Below are 18,304 nucleotides of genomic sequence, written 5' to 3' on the forward strand. Positions count from 1 at the left end.
TCAGGCAATCTGAAGGTCTGTATTGTGCTTCTTGTTCTAGAGTGACTTGTGCTTATTCACAAAAGACAGTATTTTTGAACCAGTTTGTCTGAAAAGTTCATCCCTCCTCAATCCCTTTGTTTGTCATATTATACTCCATTTAGCTTTCTGCTTATTTTAACTGATCTTTCATGTTAATAGATCCCCAGAAGCAGAATTTAAGTAATTAAATAGATATTTTAAACATAGAAATATCACTGCTTAATCATGTCATCTGCCTACAGCCTGCTTTATGGTGTTGGAAAGAGATGTTCAGAAGCACATTCTCTAGGAAGTTGTCTGAGGCCCTGAGGCTTAGGCAGATCCTGTGGTCATTGATAAATTCATGTGCATCAAACATTATTTAGGATGGCCAGTATCAGCTATTGACAGGGGGAGATGAGGCCTTTGCAGAAACAAAGATAACCACTGACAAATGATTCCTCATATTACCAGGCTGCACAGTCAGCACATGGCAATTTTTTAGGCCACACAAAGTGGCAGAAGTCTAGTGTCTTTCCTTTCTTTCTATTCCTGGAAAAAGAGTTGATTATAACTGGCCATAAATTTGTAAAATTTTCTCTGAATATCAATTTCATTGTAGCAATACAAAAGGATTTGGTTTTGAGCTTTAAAATATATTCAAACAAAGGGGAACTCAAAATAGTTCTATATTGTAACACTGATTTTTTGAAATTAAGTATATTTCTCTCTTTCTAATAAAAGTTCTACTTGCCCCAAACTGGACACCTGAGACATGAAACACCATAGAAGTGTGTTGCTTTACCTTAAAAACATCTTCAGAGTCCAAGAAATACTCAACGGAAAGATAAACTGTATTTATACAAAAAACACAAAAATAATTATATTTATAGAACAATTTAACATGTATTTTCATTTCCAGCATCCTACCTTGTCTACTCAAGCAAAGGTCTCATTTTGCTGTAAGCTATACAACAGAAAACAGGGATTTGCAGATGAAGAAAAGCCTTGCTTTTATAAAAACTGATCTCCCCCTCAACTCAGACCCGGAGTGATTAGCCAGTTCTATTTACTGGAGCTTTCCTGTCCCAGCTGGTAAATGTGTTACATTGCCCTCTGTCGCTTGTCCTGCATTTCTCCCACCAACGAAGATCTACTCTAAAGGGATGAGGAAAGTTTCATTACTCCTGATAGACAGCAAAGACTCTCTGCTCACTCCTTCTGTAGATATCTTTTTTTTGGAGAAAGCTAAAAATCCTCATCTGGTATTTAAGGTCCAAATCTGGGAGAAGTATAATCCTGGGAAAGAAGAAACATTCATCAATATTTAAGGTGGGAAAGCTCATTTCTTTTTCCTGTTCTGCTGTACTTCTCAGGGCACATTGGAAAGCAACTTAAAGCCGATTACACACAGCTGAAATAAAGCTGGCACTGGCCCTTTGCTTCTGCTCTTGCTCTTCAGTCAGGAAGACTATGATAGTCAGAGCTTTTGGACAAGCACAGAAACCCTTCCCAATCTGAAAGTGACACAGTCAAATTGAAAAGTTGCTCAGACACTTACAATGATGGGTACTGCACAAAGTTGCAAGATTTTTTTGTGTTTCCTTGTTATACTAGCATCTAGTGATGGATGGTGCATCTCAAAATAATTTCAACTCTTAGAAATTTGTGCTGCAATTTTGCATAAGGAAGAGGAGTTTTGGACACCTGAACCTTCTTACAGAAATCTGATTTCCATTATGGTTTTAAGGGGCTCCTGAAAAAAGCCAGCTTCTTCCTTCTTTTTTCTTAGACTAGGAATCATGTATCTCTATGATGAGCCAGTCTAGGGTCAAAAACGAATTCCCCCCTCAACATTTTATTTCATCATTATTTACAGAAATAAGATAGCATACATGTTTAAAATTACATAGAAATTATGTCTTGGATATATATCTCAACACTTGAGCTTATATTTAACTATTTAATTAATGGAAATAGAAATTTTAAAAGGATGAAACAGTCTATGAGAAAATTAATATCATATTGAAATATGTTTTATGTCTTTTTAGAGATAAGAATATTTATAAAAAGCAGAATTTATACTAAAAATATCCACTTATCACATACAAAAATTTCTGATATATCACTTCGATTTTCACACATATGCATCACTTCATTTAACTCCAGTGATTATTGTTTATATCCTTACAGCTCAGAGTGCTGCTGGCCTAGATATAAGGGTGGGGATTATTCTCAAGCAGTACAAAGTAAATGCTGATTACCTCAATCTGCCAATTGTTTTTCTGGAAATGTTATACTGAAGAATGTACCTCAGATCAGAATTATGTATTAAGTTCTGTTTTGCATTACTTGATTATGTCCATGACAGAAAATGATTACTGGGACCTCCCTAGTGGCTACAAATTGGAGGTATTGTTTTTGAGTAATTTATTTTGTCTGAAGGATGGTGTAACTCTGTCATATAGATGATTCTTTTAAGCACAATTTTAAAGGAAGCATTCAATCTAGTGTTTTTCAGTCTGGATAATGACTTGAGGCCTTGGCTTAACCTCTCCTGTGTTTCTATTACCTCTAAACTCTAAGAAATGGTTATGAAATGTCACATACCTACCCTGCTATTCAATTTGTGCTCACAGAGGAAGTCATTCCAGTCTCACAAAAGAATTCTGAAACATCATTTATCAGCCTGTGCAGAGTTTTGAGATCCTTGGCGAGGGGGATAATAGGATTGTAAGGTCCTTTGTTTGTTTTTAAGATTTTTTTAAATATTAAAATAGGGATTGAATTCTATTTATATATTGCAGCAAATATAGCACAAAAGAAATAAAGCCTTTTAAGTAAAATACGTTATTTATACTTAGAAAGTAACAATTTGGAGACCTGCTGCATTTCTGTGGACTATTTCAAGTCCTATTCAAACCAAGGGCATGACTCCCCACTTTCCAGGGTGCTTGCATCAGGACTCAGGGGAGTCTCACAAACCCTGGTGAGGTGTTGGATGCCGCATATCACTTAGAGTTAATTGAAATCCAATAATAAATGACAGCATTCAATACCATACCAGAAATAATAATGCAGAAGGGAAGAAAGGTTCCCTGTTGACTGTGCACCTGAGGAGGCTCAAACACACTTTTTCTAATCACCTAGAGCCAACACATTTGAGCTATGCTTCTATGCTTGCATGTAACCCAACAAAGCAATAACAGCCCAGCAATACCACAGTTTTCTTCCCAAATACTTTCTAGTTCACCAGCAGCACAGGTTGTAAGTATGTGAGCCTACCAGAAAATCCCTTCTCTCTGTTAGTAATTATATTGCCTCTGATTTTTCTTGTTGCCACATAGTTTGTCCCTGTACTCAGCTTTTCTGTGATTTGGAATGCCTCACAGGCCTGTCCAACTTGTTTAAAATGGGTATGAGGGTTTATTTAAAAATTTTAATCTGAAGCATGACTTCAACGCATGAAGCTATGGCAAATCTCAAAGAGCACCATGGGTAATTGTGATTAGAGCCTATAAACTAGCACGTTTTCCTTAGGAAAGTCTATGAGCACAAGCTCAGCATAAATACATACCTGCCCTGTGTGGCCTTTGAGGAGTGACAATGTGCTATCACAGCAACAAGGAGCCACTGTGACTGCTCTCCTTAATGAATCTGTTTTTTAAAATTTTTTGTTGCAACTTACATATGAAAATTAGATTATAGCTGCAGTAGTATTATTACTGGAAGTGTGTTTTGAAAAAGAATGGCATGAAAACCTGAGGAAAAAAAATCATTCTGCTTGGATTACATAATGTGTTTCATATAAGAATAAATCCTGAAGACTTTACTTTCAGTGATTCTTTTTCTCCCTCAATTTTGATATCTGTGAAGTCACTTTTTCTTAGGACAAGTAGCTAAAACTAGTTTTCTTTACTATGAGGGTTGATTCTGCATCTAGTATCAGTTGTTAATTCCTAATATCTGGGACTTAGAGGCAGATCCAAAGAAGACTTTGGATCCACCATGGATACCTAACTGACAGTGAACAGAACACATTTTCACATCTGTACAGGGAGAGATGAGGGCCTTGTGTCTTAGACACAGCCAGGGTTAGATGGTTGCTGAAAGAGTGTTTTTCAGATTTCAGCTTTTGCTCCTGTGTCCAATCTTTGTAATTTTCCATAGTTTGGGCTGTCATTTTACAAGTTATTCTAAAGCAAAGACATTCAGCTTATTCCCTCTCTCTTCTCAGTCTTATTCCAATTTACAAAATATCTCTAAGTTGGAAGGAGCAAATTGTCTTGATTGCCCAAGTTTATTTCTTCCTTCTTCTGTTTCTCATCCTCTACTGTGGAGTCATTAAACCATGAAAGGAGAAGGAAACAAGGACACCACCAATTGCAAACTGCAACAATTAGGAAGCAGGAACACCCCAATTCAATAGGTAGCCTAAGAATTTTTTTCTTATTTTTTTCCTACGTCTCTTTCTCTCCTATTTCCCTCCCCTCCCTCCTTGCCCCCCCCTCCCCCCGACCCCTTCCATGTCTGTGCATCCTATTGTACATGTTCATGTTGGGACTGGTATTGATTCAGGACCAAACTTCATCAGAATAATTTCAGTTAAACACAAAAAGCGGGCCAGTGACATTAAGAGGGGATAATTGAGATGGTGCTTTGGGCAGTTAGATTGAAAGGAATGGAGATAGATAAGGATTGGTTTAAAATGCAAAAAAAGGGCTGAAATATTATTGCCAGCGTTATTTAATTATTTCCAAGTTAACAATGCAAAATGAGGGTACACTAAATATAAACCCTTATCTTTAATTATTAAGCCTGTCCTGTTCTACTTGTACTGGAAAACCTGAAATCAATGGGAACGAATCCCAGCAGCGATCCAGTTAGTACCAGAGAAAGATTGCATATACGAAAGGAGGGCAGCGTGCTTTAAAAGACAATACAACAGAAAGTAATGCAATTTGAGGCGGAAAAAAGGAAAAAAATACAAGCGAGGTTTGTTTCCTTGTCTGCCTTCATCCTGAGCTCACATTAAATGATAGACTTTTCTTCTCTCTGCATTCCAATTAGACTGTGCCAGTGGGCAAGCGGGGAAGGGAATGTTAATGAGGCAGCCGGCAGCGGGGCTGGGAGCCGGGGCTGGCGGCTCCCCGCTCCCGCCGCAGTCCGGGGCAGCGCGGCGCGGCTGCCGCGGCTGTGCCCCGCCGAACGCGCGCTTGACCGGAGGCGACTGAGAGGCCGAGGAGGGAGGGTTACGGAAAATGTCTTGTACCGCTCCGGGGACCGCTTTTCGCCCCGTTTCTCGTTCGCGCACCGGCAACGCTGCCGCGCCCGCCCGCTCCGGGCTCCGAGGCCGCGGAAGCCGCCCCGGGCCGGTGCCGGTGCTCCTCGGCGGGGACCCAGCACCCCCCGTGTCCCGCGCGGGCCGGGCAGCGGGGGCGGCGGGCGCGGCCCCGTGACGGCCCCCGGGGCAGCCCCGCGCCCCGGCAGGAGCGGGCACGCGCGCGCGCGCCCGCCGCTCGGTCCCCGCTCGGTCCCGGCCGCGCCCGCCGCCGCCGCCCCGCGCTCCCCGCCGCCGCCTGCCCCGCTCGCCGGCGGCACCCGCCTCCCCTCCCTCCCTGCTTCCCTCCCTCCCTCCCTCTCCCCTCCCTCCCCGCCTCGGCCGCCCGCCCGCCCGCTGCTCCCAGGTAGGGTCCCCGGGGGTCCGCAGCTGCGGCGGCAGCGCCCGCCCGTGTCGGGGGCTCTGCTGCGCTCCGCAACTTCTCTGCCTGCGGGGGCTGCCCCCGCCGCCGCCCCGCGCCCCTTGCGCTCCCCGGCGGCGGCCGCCGGTGCTCTGCCGAGCAGCTGTCAAACGTGCTGGGCGCTCGGCGGCGGCGGGGGGCGGCTCGCCCGCGGTCGGTCCCCGCACCGAGCCCCGGCGAATGGCATGACTCTGCCTCCCGCCCGCCCCCCCGCCCCCCCGGCTGCGGTGTGCCGTAGTGAGGCGAGGGGTGGTTAAACCCCCATCCTCCCATACATACGGTTTTTATTTTTTGTTCCTTTTCGTCTCGGGGCTTTCACATCACGGAACAGGAAAGCATCTGATGCGCCGGCTCACATGCCACTTCTGATCATACATTGCCTCCTTGCACAGAGCAGGATCGTTGGGAAAGATGGAGATACAATAAGTTGCTAGTACCGAAAAGTGCTGCGGAAATCCAGTGGTTTCCTTTCTCCAGTGAAGTGACATATTTTCCTCGGGTTTAAGTTGAAAGCACTGCTTGGCGGAGACTGACTGTGGCTGAGAGTGGGTTTGTGTTTTTCTTGCACCGTTAGGTTTTGCAAAGAGCAGCGATGAAGAAGAAGCTGGCACTCTCCGAGATGCAGTTGGTTCTTCTCGTTTTATTGGTGTGGCTACCAACGAGGTGAGAGGATATTTAGTTTCGTTGTTCAGTGCGAACGTGTATGTTACAATCTGCTAAGGGTAAGCTTGTGTGAGGGGTTATAAAAGTACAGTATGTAGTAACGTAATAAAAAAATCTTTCTTAGCTGTTTGAATGCAGTATTACATAGTTTCGAGAGCAAATGCAGTAGAATGTAGTTTAAGGACCATAAAAGCCTGATCTCTTGTCCTTAAACGGTTTGTGAATTGATGCTTTATTCCACCATTAAAATAACAATTTCTTTAAATGCTTTTTTGGATCTTAAAGACTTGAGCTACTGCATGACTGTGATTCTGTACCATACAAAATGGAGAAATAGATTTTTATGAAGTCTCACTGCAAATCACTGTCCTTAAAATAATGCTCGTATATTTATTAATATGGCCATGCCTTTTTTTTTCCCTTGATTTTTTTTTTTTTTGTGGTCAAACATAATAGAATTCAAAATGATGCTTAAGCCTTAAACCTCTAGGTGGAGATAGCATACAACTTCACAATCACATATAATAAAACAATAGCATCATTTATTAATCAACTTTTCTTATGTTGTGTAAAGTTCTCAATTTCTAAAGTGACAGCATAAGAGCAAGTAATTTTTATTACATTACACTTTTGTGTTTCTCACAGTCCCTAAACACAATAATTAATTGTAGTTTGTAACTTTGATTTACTTGCTTTGGCTGTGGCTGCAGTAGGTCTTGTCCTAATATGGTAAAGATTGTAGGCTATATAATGCAAGTTTCCTATGATTTAACATGTCTCCAATATTTTTGTTTGTTTCCCAGTGAACAAAATATTTTCTGAAACTGTATTTTCTATTTCACTTTATACCTAACTATGGTGCAGTATTAGTTGAGTCACAGTGGGCCAGATCCTGCAAACCCTACTCAAGTGAGTAATCTTACTGACGTCAAAGAGACTATAAGCGTTATTAAAGACTTTATGCCTGAGTAAAGTTTGTAGGATTCGACCCTAATTTGATGTAATTATATTGATCTAATATTTTTAGTGGGATCTTGAGTTCAAAAACTGTTGTATCTCAAAAAGAAGCTTAAAAATGGCAGAGACGTACTCTGGTAGTCCATGAGTACAACGATACATTTTACAAACCGAAAAGGAACCATCCGGTTATTGCAACTAAGAAAAAACTGACACATGAGTAAAATCACACATGGCATTTTCATGGGTTCTTTACAAATTATCTGATTTGGGTCGATTCTATGGTTTATATGATGGAAAGCACAGACTGCAATGATTTACATTTAAATACTTCTTTATGGCATTGAGCTGGGACCAACATACAGCCTTGTCTTTAATCCTTTTATAGCTTGCTTTAGCGAAAATATCACCCAAACCTACTTTTGGTTTGGAGGAGGAGGAAACATGCTTGCTGTTTTGGCATTCAGAATATCTTCATTTCAAGATGATTAATACTCAAACATTTAGGGTTAAAAATTTAGGTAGCTGAAAAAGATATAAATGGTAATGTGCGTAGCATATGATGCTTTACTTCCTTGATACCAGTGTGCTGGTTTTAAGTAGTTAGGACTGATGAGCTCATGTATTTCACATGCATGATGCTTAAAATTGTTGGCACGGTAACATTTGCATGTGTAAGGCTTTCTGTGTGTCAGGGCTTCCCTGGCACAAACCCTGTTGGTCTGGGTGCCCAGGTTCCAGAGGACTGTGGGGCACCACGGCTGGCTGGGCAGCAGGTTCATACTCCAGCTCCTAGAATGTCCCACTGAGATTTGATCCATAAAGGCTGTAATGTCTCTTTCTTTATTGGGGAACTTTGAAGCCATCAGTGTTCTACAGATTCTTCTTGACACTTCATTTATGATTCCTTTTTCCATCCAACATTTATAAGGTTTGTCTGCATCTGATGGAGTATCAGACAGTGCGTTTTATGACAAAATAGCATTTTAGAAAGATGAAGGCTGTCCACAGCTACCCTGCAGCTTGCTAGTCAGCACTGGTGTTCCCTCCCACCAACTGCTGGCGTCAGAGGACTCCCTGAGCATGATCGCTGGAGTTTTCCCTCATGTTAGTTCTTCTGGTCATGTACATTACATGACCATTGGGTGGAGGCAAATCCACAGGATTTATCCAGAGATAGAGTATGCCTAAGTGAGGACAGATAACAGAGCTAGAAGGAGATGGGTTTGTGCATGGGAACCCGGGTTATCAGCCCAGGAGTGACATGCCACCAAAGCCTGGGAGGCTCTTCTAGGGTTTTGCACCAGTGCAGCCTCCACTAACGGTGTTTGGGGAGCTGGAAGCAGCACTCACAGTAATGCAATGATGCATACAAGTACAGACTACTTGAAAATGACTTCCTGGATATTTTAAGTAGTATTCTGTTGACCCTTATATGTCTGAACTTGTTATATAGAAATTCTGTATTTGCATACTGTTAAATACACCTTTCCTGTTGGAATGCAGCAAGTAATGACCTGTCTGAAAAAAATGCATGTTGAGTGTATGTTAAAACATACTTAGCACCTTCTAAAATGTAAAATATCCATTTAGATCGGTGCTGGCTGACTCCCTGGAAGACGAAGCTAAGAATAACATCACCATCTTTACAAGAATTCTAGACAGACTTCTGGATGGTTATGATAATCGCCTGAGACCTGGATTAGGAGGTAATACAACCAATTAAAGATTGATTTTAAAAAATCAATTTTAATGTTCAGATTTTATGCAGTGATATTCTTCCTTCGGGGTTTTTTTTCCCCTAACAACTGGTATGCATCTTGATAAATTATTTATAACTACATTCACCCAGATGAATCATTTGAAGTTTGAGGAAGATAACATCTATGAATGGAAAGAAGGCATTTTCACACATTTATCTTAAGTAAAAAGAAAAAAATCTGGTGTTTTAACATAGTAAAACAGAATGTGAACAAAAATAACATCTAAAGCTGTTATTCCAGTCAGGGAATTTTGGTTGAACAAGGAATCCAGGCTTAATTCCCTGCAATCTAAAAGGTGTATGTTTTCAGAAATCTGCACAAGTGTTTTGTGCAATGCATATAAATTTCACATTTGAGATTTGTTCCTTGGCCAGTAAGTTCAGTGAAAATGTTTTGATTTTGACTTCTTTGGAATTGGGGTGTCAATGGTAATATACATTTAATTTCTGGGCACCTTGCACTTATTTGAGCATTTGGAAAAAAAATAGAGAAAAAGAGAATATTGGAGGACAGAGGTCACTGCACTCTTGTGCCATGACTGTCAGTTATTTTTCAAAATGTCAGTTCACATTTTGATTTTAAAGCTGTATGCCATCTTTTGTCAGTATGTGTTACGTTGGCAAGAAATTTAAATAATTTTTGTGGTGTTGAAAATATTACTGTGTACAGAAAAATATCTATGACATAGGGAGGGGCTGAATATCTCAGTTTTGACAATATTTTGTCTACTACTATTGTTTATCTGTGTTTATACTATCAACATTGACATGTATGATTCAAATATACACTTCTACTGCCATTATTATTATTTATAACGGTTTTGGTAATTGTAATTTTCAACCTGGAGACTGTTTCAGCTTGGTGAAGCTAATTCCAGTACAAAATCCTTGGGAGCCATTCCTGTTCCTGTTGATTTCAGGAAGATCAGGCCCAAAGCTAGAGACACACTCCAACTTCCATGAAAATTACAATAACAGCTCTGATCAAATTAGGCATTAGTTAAAGCTCAGAGTTTTTATCCAACACTATTCCATCCTGACCTGTGGCTCTGTTGCTGTTCTGGTCCTGGGGAATTGTGGCTTGAATCTGACATAGCAGAAAGTGGGAGCTGACGCTGACTGAAACAGATTTCTCATTATGCATTGCTTTTAAACTAGGATGTCTTTTCATTTCCATTTCTGGCCTCTGTACAGTGAAGGCTTGTGAAATATTTTATATTCAAAGATTTCTTAATTTGGATGTTACAGGGGACCTATAGTACCGTTGATGCCAGAATTTATATAGTAATTTTTTACGTGGAGTTTTGATTTCTTTGCAATATACTCAAATTTAGGAATTTAGGCATAGTGTAAACATACAATGACTTGCAGAAACATTTCATATCACCAAACTCATGTTGAATTGACAGAGCTTTTAATATAATGCATTTTATTAGAAAAATAGTCAAAGTTTTCTTGCTTACAAGGAATAAGCCATTTAATGAGAGCAGTCTACAGTTCCTTTGCATATCAAGCAATTTTTTTATTATTGAAATAATATTTTTGAGAACATGAAATACAGACCTAATGGATTTTTCTATTTTTCACTAAATTTGCTTCAAAATAACCTCCCTCTTTTTCTTTATGAAACCTCATAGATAATTAAAACATACTCTGAGAACAAAAAATTAAAGAATTAACATCTGTTTGATATTGGTATACATGGCAATCAACCCATGCAGAATATGTGTGAAATGAAACTGTGTCATGCATATTAAACCGTGGAGATTCATGACACATTAATCTTAATCCTCAAGAATACTTCAGTTGTGGATGGATGGATTCTTACAGTTTTAAAGAACACTTGTAAATGGCAGTTGTGATAATTCATGATACAAAGCATACCAAACAAGGCTTTTGTACATAGTGCTTAGTAATTATTTAGCTTCATATTTCAGGAATTTTCTAGCAGTTTATTCCTTTTTCTATACTGACCTGTAGTCTGAAAAGAGATGTGGAAATAATTACCCTTCTGTTTTTTAACAGTATGTGCCTAGTAAGCCTGGGATTTTCTAAAAGTGTTTTTGCAAGAGATGACTGCATTCTGACCATGCCACACATCATTAATTTAAGATACCTAGTCTCAGTTGTGTTTCACTTCCCTTTATATGAATCTGAAATAGCTCATTTGAATGCAGCAGAATGTTTACTTTGGCATAGCCGTTTGCATTGTCGTGCACATATCACTGCTATGACTGGGATCACAATCTGGCCTAACATGCTACAACAGAAATAGTCCAGGGTCTGAGATGCTTCTGAAGTTGTCTGAAAGCAAGAGCTGTTCATCAGCCCACTTTCACTTGCTGTGAAAGACATTTTCAGAGATGTTTTGCAGCAAGAATTTAGCTCATTGTAAAAAACTGCTCCTTTAGTAATGAAATATTTTGGGTTGATATTACCATTTTATCTAGTTATTGACCAACAAAAAGGAAATGTACAGGCTTCTTGAAAGTCTGTATATTAAATCCAGCTAAATAAATGTCTGATTTGGAGGTTGTTCTTGAATTAAGGGATAGATTTGTAATTAATTTTACTGGGACACAGTCTGACTACTGACAGTATGTAACTTGATGCTTTACTGATGCAATTCAAAGCAGAGTACTATTTTCTATAAGCTGTTGAGGAAGGTTTAACTTTTACTGGTGGTACACCTCAGTCAGATAACAGGTTTTGGCTGTTGGTTATTGGCTATCCTAGCAGCTGGGATCCTTGAGTGATGTATGAACACTACAATGATGAAATGACCTGCAAAATGGGTGTGGGCAGGGGGAAGATGACACTGCACCATCTCCTGAAGCCAGAGACATCTCATATGACTTAGCTATATACCCCAGCCTGCTGTATTGATAGGGATGAGCATGGGTTTATTTGAGGGGAGATAATATTTTCTCTGTACTCATTTTATGCTAAGCACAGGATTGCAGCTGGAACACTCTTGACTGTACTTTCAGCTCTGAAGTGAACCATTTTACCCAAACATTCCATGCCATTTCTGTTTAGTCAACAAAATAAATTACAAGTTTGACTTCAAACCAAATTTTCCTGTATCATTAGCATTAATTTATATGAAATATAGCCATGCAAATGGCAACTCATACAGACCTTCATTGTTTATGACTTTCTACTAGTAATGAAGGTATTTTCTTCTTTTTATTTGCTGTAATGTTTGCAATACACTTAGGCTAACATTTTTTCATAAATCTTTTGCTTTTTATTAGCAAGTAGAAAAGCAAATACACACATTAATGGGCACTAAAACTAAGCAAGGAACCAAAATATCTGTAAGTGATTGAATTATCTGTCTGCTCTCCTCTGCCCCATGAACAGACATGATCATGCTGGGTACTTCAGTAATGTGACTATCTCCATAAGTTATTCAGTCTTCTTTACTTTCTCACATCTGAAATTAGCCTTTCCAACAGCTAAAGAACTTCTGTCTTTTCTACTCTCAGAAACTTATAAAACAGAACTGAATAGAAAACTTAAATGTTGGAGAAAAGAAACAAGCAGCAAAGCAAAAGAAAAGGGAAGTTACAAGGGCAGAAGACTGGACTTCATAGCCTAAAGTTTCAAGTGCCATATTGATATTGAAAAGATCTATGGAAATGTCAGGATCCTTCTGCAAACTGTGGTCAGTCTCATCAGCTTCAGGAATGGTGTTCTTATTGTAACCAAAGAGTTGAATGATGGTTGTTAAAAAAAGAGGAAGATAAGACAGTAGGTAGGTAAAAATTAAATGCACTGTGAATCTATTTTGAAGGAACCATCTCTGCTTTGAAATGTCCTGATTGCTTTAAGCAAGCATCTGCATTGCATTTCTCACACAGACAGACCAAATCCTCTTTTTTCCCAACATTTTGTAAATCGGTTGAACAGGAAAACTGAAAAGAATTGAGGGGAATTCTTTCTGACTATTGTTATCAGAGAGATGGTCAGCAATGAGCACTTGCTGTGTGTGATCTTTCATCTTTGGAGAGCTGGATCTTTCATTGCATAGAATCAGTATAATGGTATATCATTATCAGAATATCAGACTTGGTGATTAAAAGTTTTGTGATGTGCTCACCAATATGAGCACAAGGGAAACTCATTTTTTCACATATTACCTTTGTCTCCTGCCTGGATCAGGAGAGCTGTATCCATATATGTGTGTGTGTGTGTGTGTGTGTGTGTTTATCAAATAGCTGGAGGTTTTCAGTTGCCAGGAAACGCAGCCATGGTCATATGCTGATAATCTGGAATATGTTGAATTTAGGGCACTGTATTTATATATCACTGTGATTCAGAGTTTTTAATGAGCTTTGGAAGAGTTTGTAGCTATAGCAGTCCCTAGCCTGGGGACCCTCATTTGGCTAGTCCCCTAGCCAAACCTAGTGGTGTTTGTCAGCCCCAAACATGCTTAATGCAAATTCAGAGTATCATAAAGGAAGGTTCTTTGTCTATTTTTTTTTTCTGCAGAGCACTACTAGAAATCTTCCACTACTGTTTTTAAAGGGAAAAAGTGCAGCTCCCCATCTCAGTTCTGGTTGCTTCCTTAGGCTTTCTTTGATCCAGGTTAATATTTTGGAAATGGTAATATCTCTCTGCCAGTGCTAGTCCAGAGCAATTCAGAGCAGCACTTGCATCTTCTAAAAGCCCACTGTCCTTGTAGCTATGCTGGGACACAAAGGGATAAACTACTGTATGTATGCTCCTCTTTTGGGCATACCTGGAAGGGACACATGGAATATCTGGCCATAATGGTGCTTTCAGAGGAGTCAGTGAGAAACTCATGTTAGAGCTGTGGATAATGTATATTGGCAAAAAGCATTCCTTGTAAAAAATGGAGAAGCAATAGAGAACAGGATATGAACATCTCATTAATAACTTATCCAGGGCATGCAGACAGTGCTAAGATGCAAGAACAGAACTAACTCAGTAGCTATAAGCATTCCAGGGAATGATTCATTAGGAAAGTGGAAGGATAAAAAAACCTAGAGAAACCTCTTTGATACTTAAGAACAAATCAGAAAAATTGTCTAGTATAGGGTAGGGCTGAGTAACTAGACAGAGGTTATTTGGTTATTTATTTATTGAAGTCTGTGAATAAATCAACAGTGAAGACATATAAATAAAATTAATGCTACAGCTATGCAGAGTACTGCATAGTACTCTGGGGAAAGTGTTGCACAATGCAAAGCAAAAAAGTCACAGAATCACAAAATAAGCTGATTTGGAAGGGACCCACAAGGATCATTGAACCCAACTCTGGGCCTCAACAGCACCATCCCAAAGAGTCAAATGCTCTGCCTCAGATGAGTTAACAGAAATATAGGTACTGTACAGTAGTTATATGTGCCCATAGAGGAGCTAGTCTGGGAGGCTCTCCCAGTTCACTGAACATGTATATTTAGTACTTTTTTTTTCTCTCCTGGCAAAGCATCAGCATTTGCTTCTAATGCTAGAATTACTGCTGACGACACCAATGCTGAATTAGAGCTTTGCTTACTTTTGTGTTATCTGCAAGGAAGCTGTGAAAGCAGATACTGCAGATTTCTCTGGAGCTCATTGGTGCTCATTGTAAATCAGACTAATGGGGTGCTTACATTTCTTTTCAGTCAGATTTGATAGACAAAGAAATCAAAACCATCACTTTTTATCTGTCATGCAGTTATTCTGGGTTATTTAGAAAGGGTTGAGAAGCAGTGGTCTTGCTGGTATCCAAGGTATTCTACTGTTGATTGCTTTCCACTAAGGCCTTTTATCTTGTTAAATCTTGCAATGATTTTTTTTTCTGTCTCAAACATACAACTACTTGTCATTCAGGCTGACTAGTTTAAATAGCTAAGTACCAAAGGAATGCAATATCATAGTTCCAAAGTTTTTATTACCCTTGTATAATGATACAATTTGCATAAAGCTACCTGAATTGGAAATATAATTATTATTTAAATAATCTAACTCTAAAACATTTTCAGAAATATTTAAGCACATTAGAAATTCATCCAGGATAACTTTGGGTATTTTTATGGATTTCATGGGCTTTTACTAGTGGATTTTAACCAATCAAAAAGTTAATTTAAAATGTAGTAATCAATGTATATGTTACTTACAATGAAAAAAATTATTATTCAATCTGTAGAAATGAAGAGATTGTATAATACAAAATTAATGCTATTCTAGGTTACACTTATAAAGAATATCAGGGAAATCCTTTCATGTTTACGGCTGTGATGCACCCATGGAGTACTCAGTTTTGTATATTCTTTTTATAGGAGACACACAGAGAATTACATTTCAAATATTTTCTTAAGGAAGATATACCAAAAAAAGAGTGCTAATTAAGAATGTAAGAAGGAAGCTATAGAGATCTCTTGTTCAGTTTTATAATTATCTAAAGATATTCTGAAAATTTTGGTGAAGAGCTATTAAATCAATTATTATTTTATCTATTATAAAAGCATTGATGGTCTTTGACATTTTGGGTTTAGATGCATAGGATGCAGACAATATTTGGAATTCACTGCCCTCCATAAAGGTGAAAACGTGGACCTTGGAAGATGTTTGATTTAAGGAAAAATGCCAATTATATCACTGTGGTATGACTGGCATCACTATTTAGTGATGTTGATTTCTACTTGTGTGACAACAACCAATATTTAAGCAAATAGTGAAGCATAACTTTCAAGACAATTAATTGGCAAGTTTTGACATTTTATTTTCAATGAAAATTAAAAACTTGGGATTAAATGGGCATGTATAACTCCTTCAACTTCTTTGTGTAGAAAAGACTGGGGTTTTCATAACCTTTGTTCTTGAGCCCTGTAATGGTAAATATACATTTCGATATATCTTCTGTATTTTAGCACCTATAAAGAAAAAACTGCCACGAGACGTTCATTCTGCATAGCAGAATGGGCTCCTACTACATTTAAGGCCTGATTGTGGCAAAACAGTGTAACAATACTGTGTCTTTATGAGACATACTCTAAAAGGAACAAAAAAAAAGAATTATTTTCATCCCCTCCTTAGCTTTTCTAGGCAAACTCATAACTGTTATAGTTATAATATAACTCATAACTATTATGCCAATGCTGATGATTTTCAACAGATACAGAGATAATGGCTGCTCAGAGTTGTGGTGGAGTTTCCATCTTTGTGGAGACCCTCACAATTTGACAGAATATGACTTGGGTAACTTGCTGTGTTTTCAGAGATTGCTCTGCTTTGGACCTTCCAAAGGTTCTTTTTAAACTTAGTTGCTCTAAAATTCTTTAACTGATGGCCAGCAAGACATTGAAATAATGGCTGCAGCTTCCATCTTACTTGGAAAAGGTAAAAAAAATTTAGTATATTAGATCTTGAAGATATAGCTGAAGGAAAAAGTCTATGTAAATGAAAGGTTTAAACTGCTTCAGAACAGCAGTGTTGTATAACTCTTGAGCTTATTATTCATAAAGACCCCACTGAAAAATATAAGATTTTGGGTAGACAGGATCTGCAAAAATGAAGAAGAAATATCCTTGTTTATAGTCTTAGCCACATTTTTCCTACGATCACCTTATGCTGAAGTCCTGAAAAGGGTTAAATATGTGAAAAGACAGTATTTTAAAGGACAGGCACTGTATTTCATCAAATCCTTTTCAGTTTACTTCAGCAGTGTACAGGGAAGTGAAAAGCAGCACAACACTGTGCATCCTAGAGATCAACACCTCCTCAGGAAGCATCCAGGAACCTCTAATCACTACCCTTCTAAAGTGTCCCAAGATACCTTCCAAGGCTCCTCCTGTTTCATTCTTCTGTTTTTATATTGCCTTTTTCTTTCCTAAATACCTGTCTATTTTGTCTATTCTTATAAAAAATGCCCAACTGTCTTTTTTGACCAAAATTTGATGAATTTATCTAATTCCGTCTAAATGTAGAGTTAGCCAAGTCCAGGTGAGACCTGCCATATCGATGTACAGCTGCTGACATCCAGCTGTACCTGAAAGATTTCTTATTCAGTGGAACTGGATGGAGGAGGTTGAAATGATGTGAAGACAGGCTCCTATGTGGGTAGAAAGCAAAGATTATCCTTTACCCACAGATAAAATGGTTTTCCTTTTGTGCCAGCACAGTTCTCTGGTGCTGTTGACTGGTCTGAGACAGATCTGTTGCTTCTGGCAGTTCTCCTGACTGCATATTCCTGTTTCTGTTTTCTTGCAATGCTACCATTTCGTGACTGTCTTTTAGAATAACCTTTTCAATGCACAATCTAGTGCATCCAATTTTTAGAATTAATAGTGTGGAGAGAGAGATAGAGGTATTTCATCAGAAAGGATCATAGAGGAGGACCTTGTAATTGTCTATATATAAAAACAGCACATGCTTTTATTTTTTTCCCAGTATTTTGGTCTGTTTTAATTGTTAGTATTCATGGCTATAATAAATATCTACAAGTAGCTTCTAAATACTTCAAATAACATATATGAAGTAGAAAAAAAAGCTCTTTTTCAACAACCTAGCATTAGCGTAATACAAGCCAAGGTGAAAAACCACTATGAGCAATAAATATGGGAAAGGGAAGGAGGGCAGAACAAAAGAGATGATGAGAGAAAGAAGATAAAATTGTCATACTAACCATTGACAACTTTTAAAAAACTTGGCAGATTTAAGCAGCTGAATGATCGTTTTTTCAAATATCCTTTGGAAACTTGAAAGTAGAATAGATAAGAAATGTTATCATTATGGTATATGCATGCATTTAAATTTCTGATATTAGAGTTGTTCAACAATGAGTCATCCATCTCAAGAAACAGGTATAGAGGATGTGTTGCTGTACTATTCACCAAACTGCTAAATTAAAGCAGCAGCAGAAGATTTTGAATTAATACTGTCAAAAGTCTAATAAATTTTTTTACTGTCAAAAGTCTAATAATTATAAGAATCAAAGGACTTTAATATGCCAATATTAATCTTTAAACACATTTTTATATCTGTTTCTTTACATGTTAATGCTCTAATGAAATTAATCACAAGTTAAAATAAATTTTGTTTACCACTGTCACCCAATTAATAGTTTGCTTTATCATGCAGAGTATTTCACCACTAGTTTGTGGAAATTGTATGTAAATCACAAAAGTATGATTCTGCTAATCTTCCAGAAGTGATATTGCTATTTGGG

The 18,304-nt window shown here is 38.5% G+C and overlaps 1 protein-coding gene across 1 annotated transcript in view; it reads left to right on the forward strand.

Moving 5' to 3' along the window:
• Positions 1 to 5,762: 5,762 nt before the first annotated feature.
• The window catches only part of GABRA2 (gamma-aminobutyric acid type A receptor subunit alpha2), a 64,658-nt gene continuing 52,116 nt past the window's right edge, over positions 5,763 to 18,304 (forward strand). The window contains exons 1-2 of the mRNA XM_036383086.2: positions 5,763 to 6,404; positions 8,955 to 9,070. Of these exons, the coding sequence (XP_036238979.1) occupies positions 6,334 to 6,404; positions 8,955 to 9,070 (187 nt within the window). The 5' untranslated portion in view covers positions 5,763 to 6,333. The remainder of the gene's footprint in view (positions 6,405 to 8,954; positions 9,071 to 18,304) is intronic.

Source organism: Molothrus ater, chromosome 4 (genome assembly GCF_012460135.2).
Source record: "Molothrus ater isolate BHLD 08-10-18 breed brown headed cowbird chromosome 4, BPBGC_Mater_1.1, whole genome shotgun sequence".
Lineage (NCBI taxonomy): Eukaryota > Metazoa > Chordata > Aves > Passeriformes > Icteridae > Molothrus > Molothrus ater.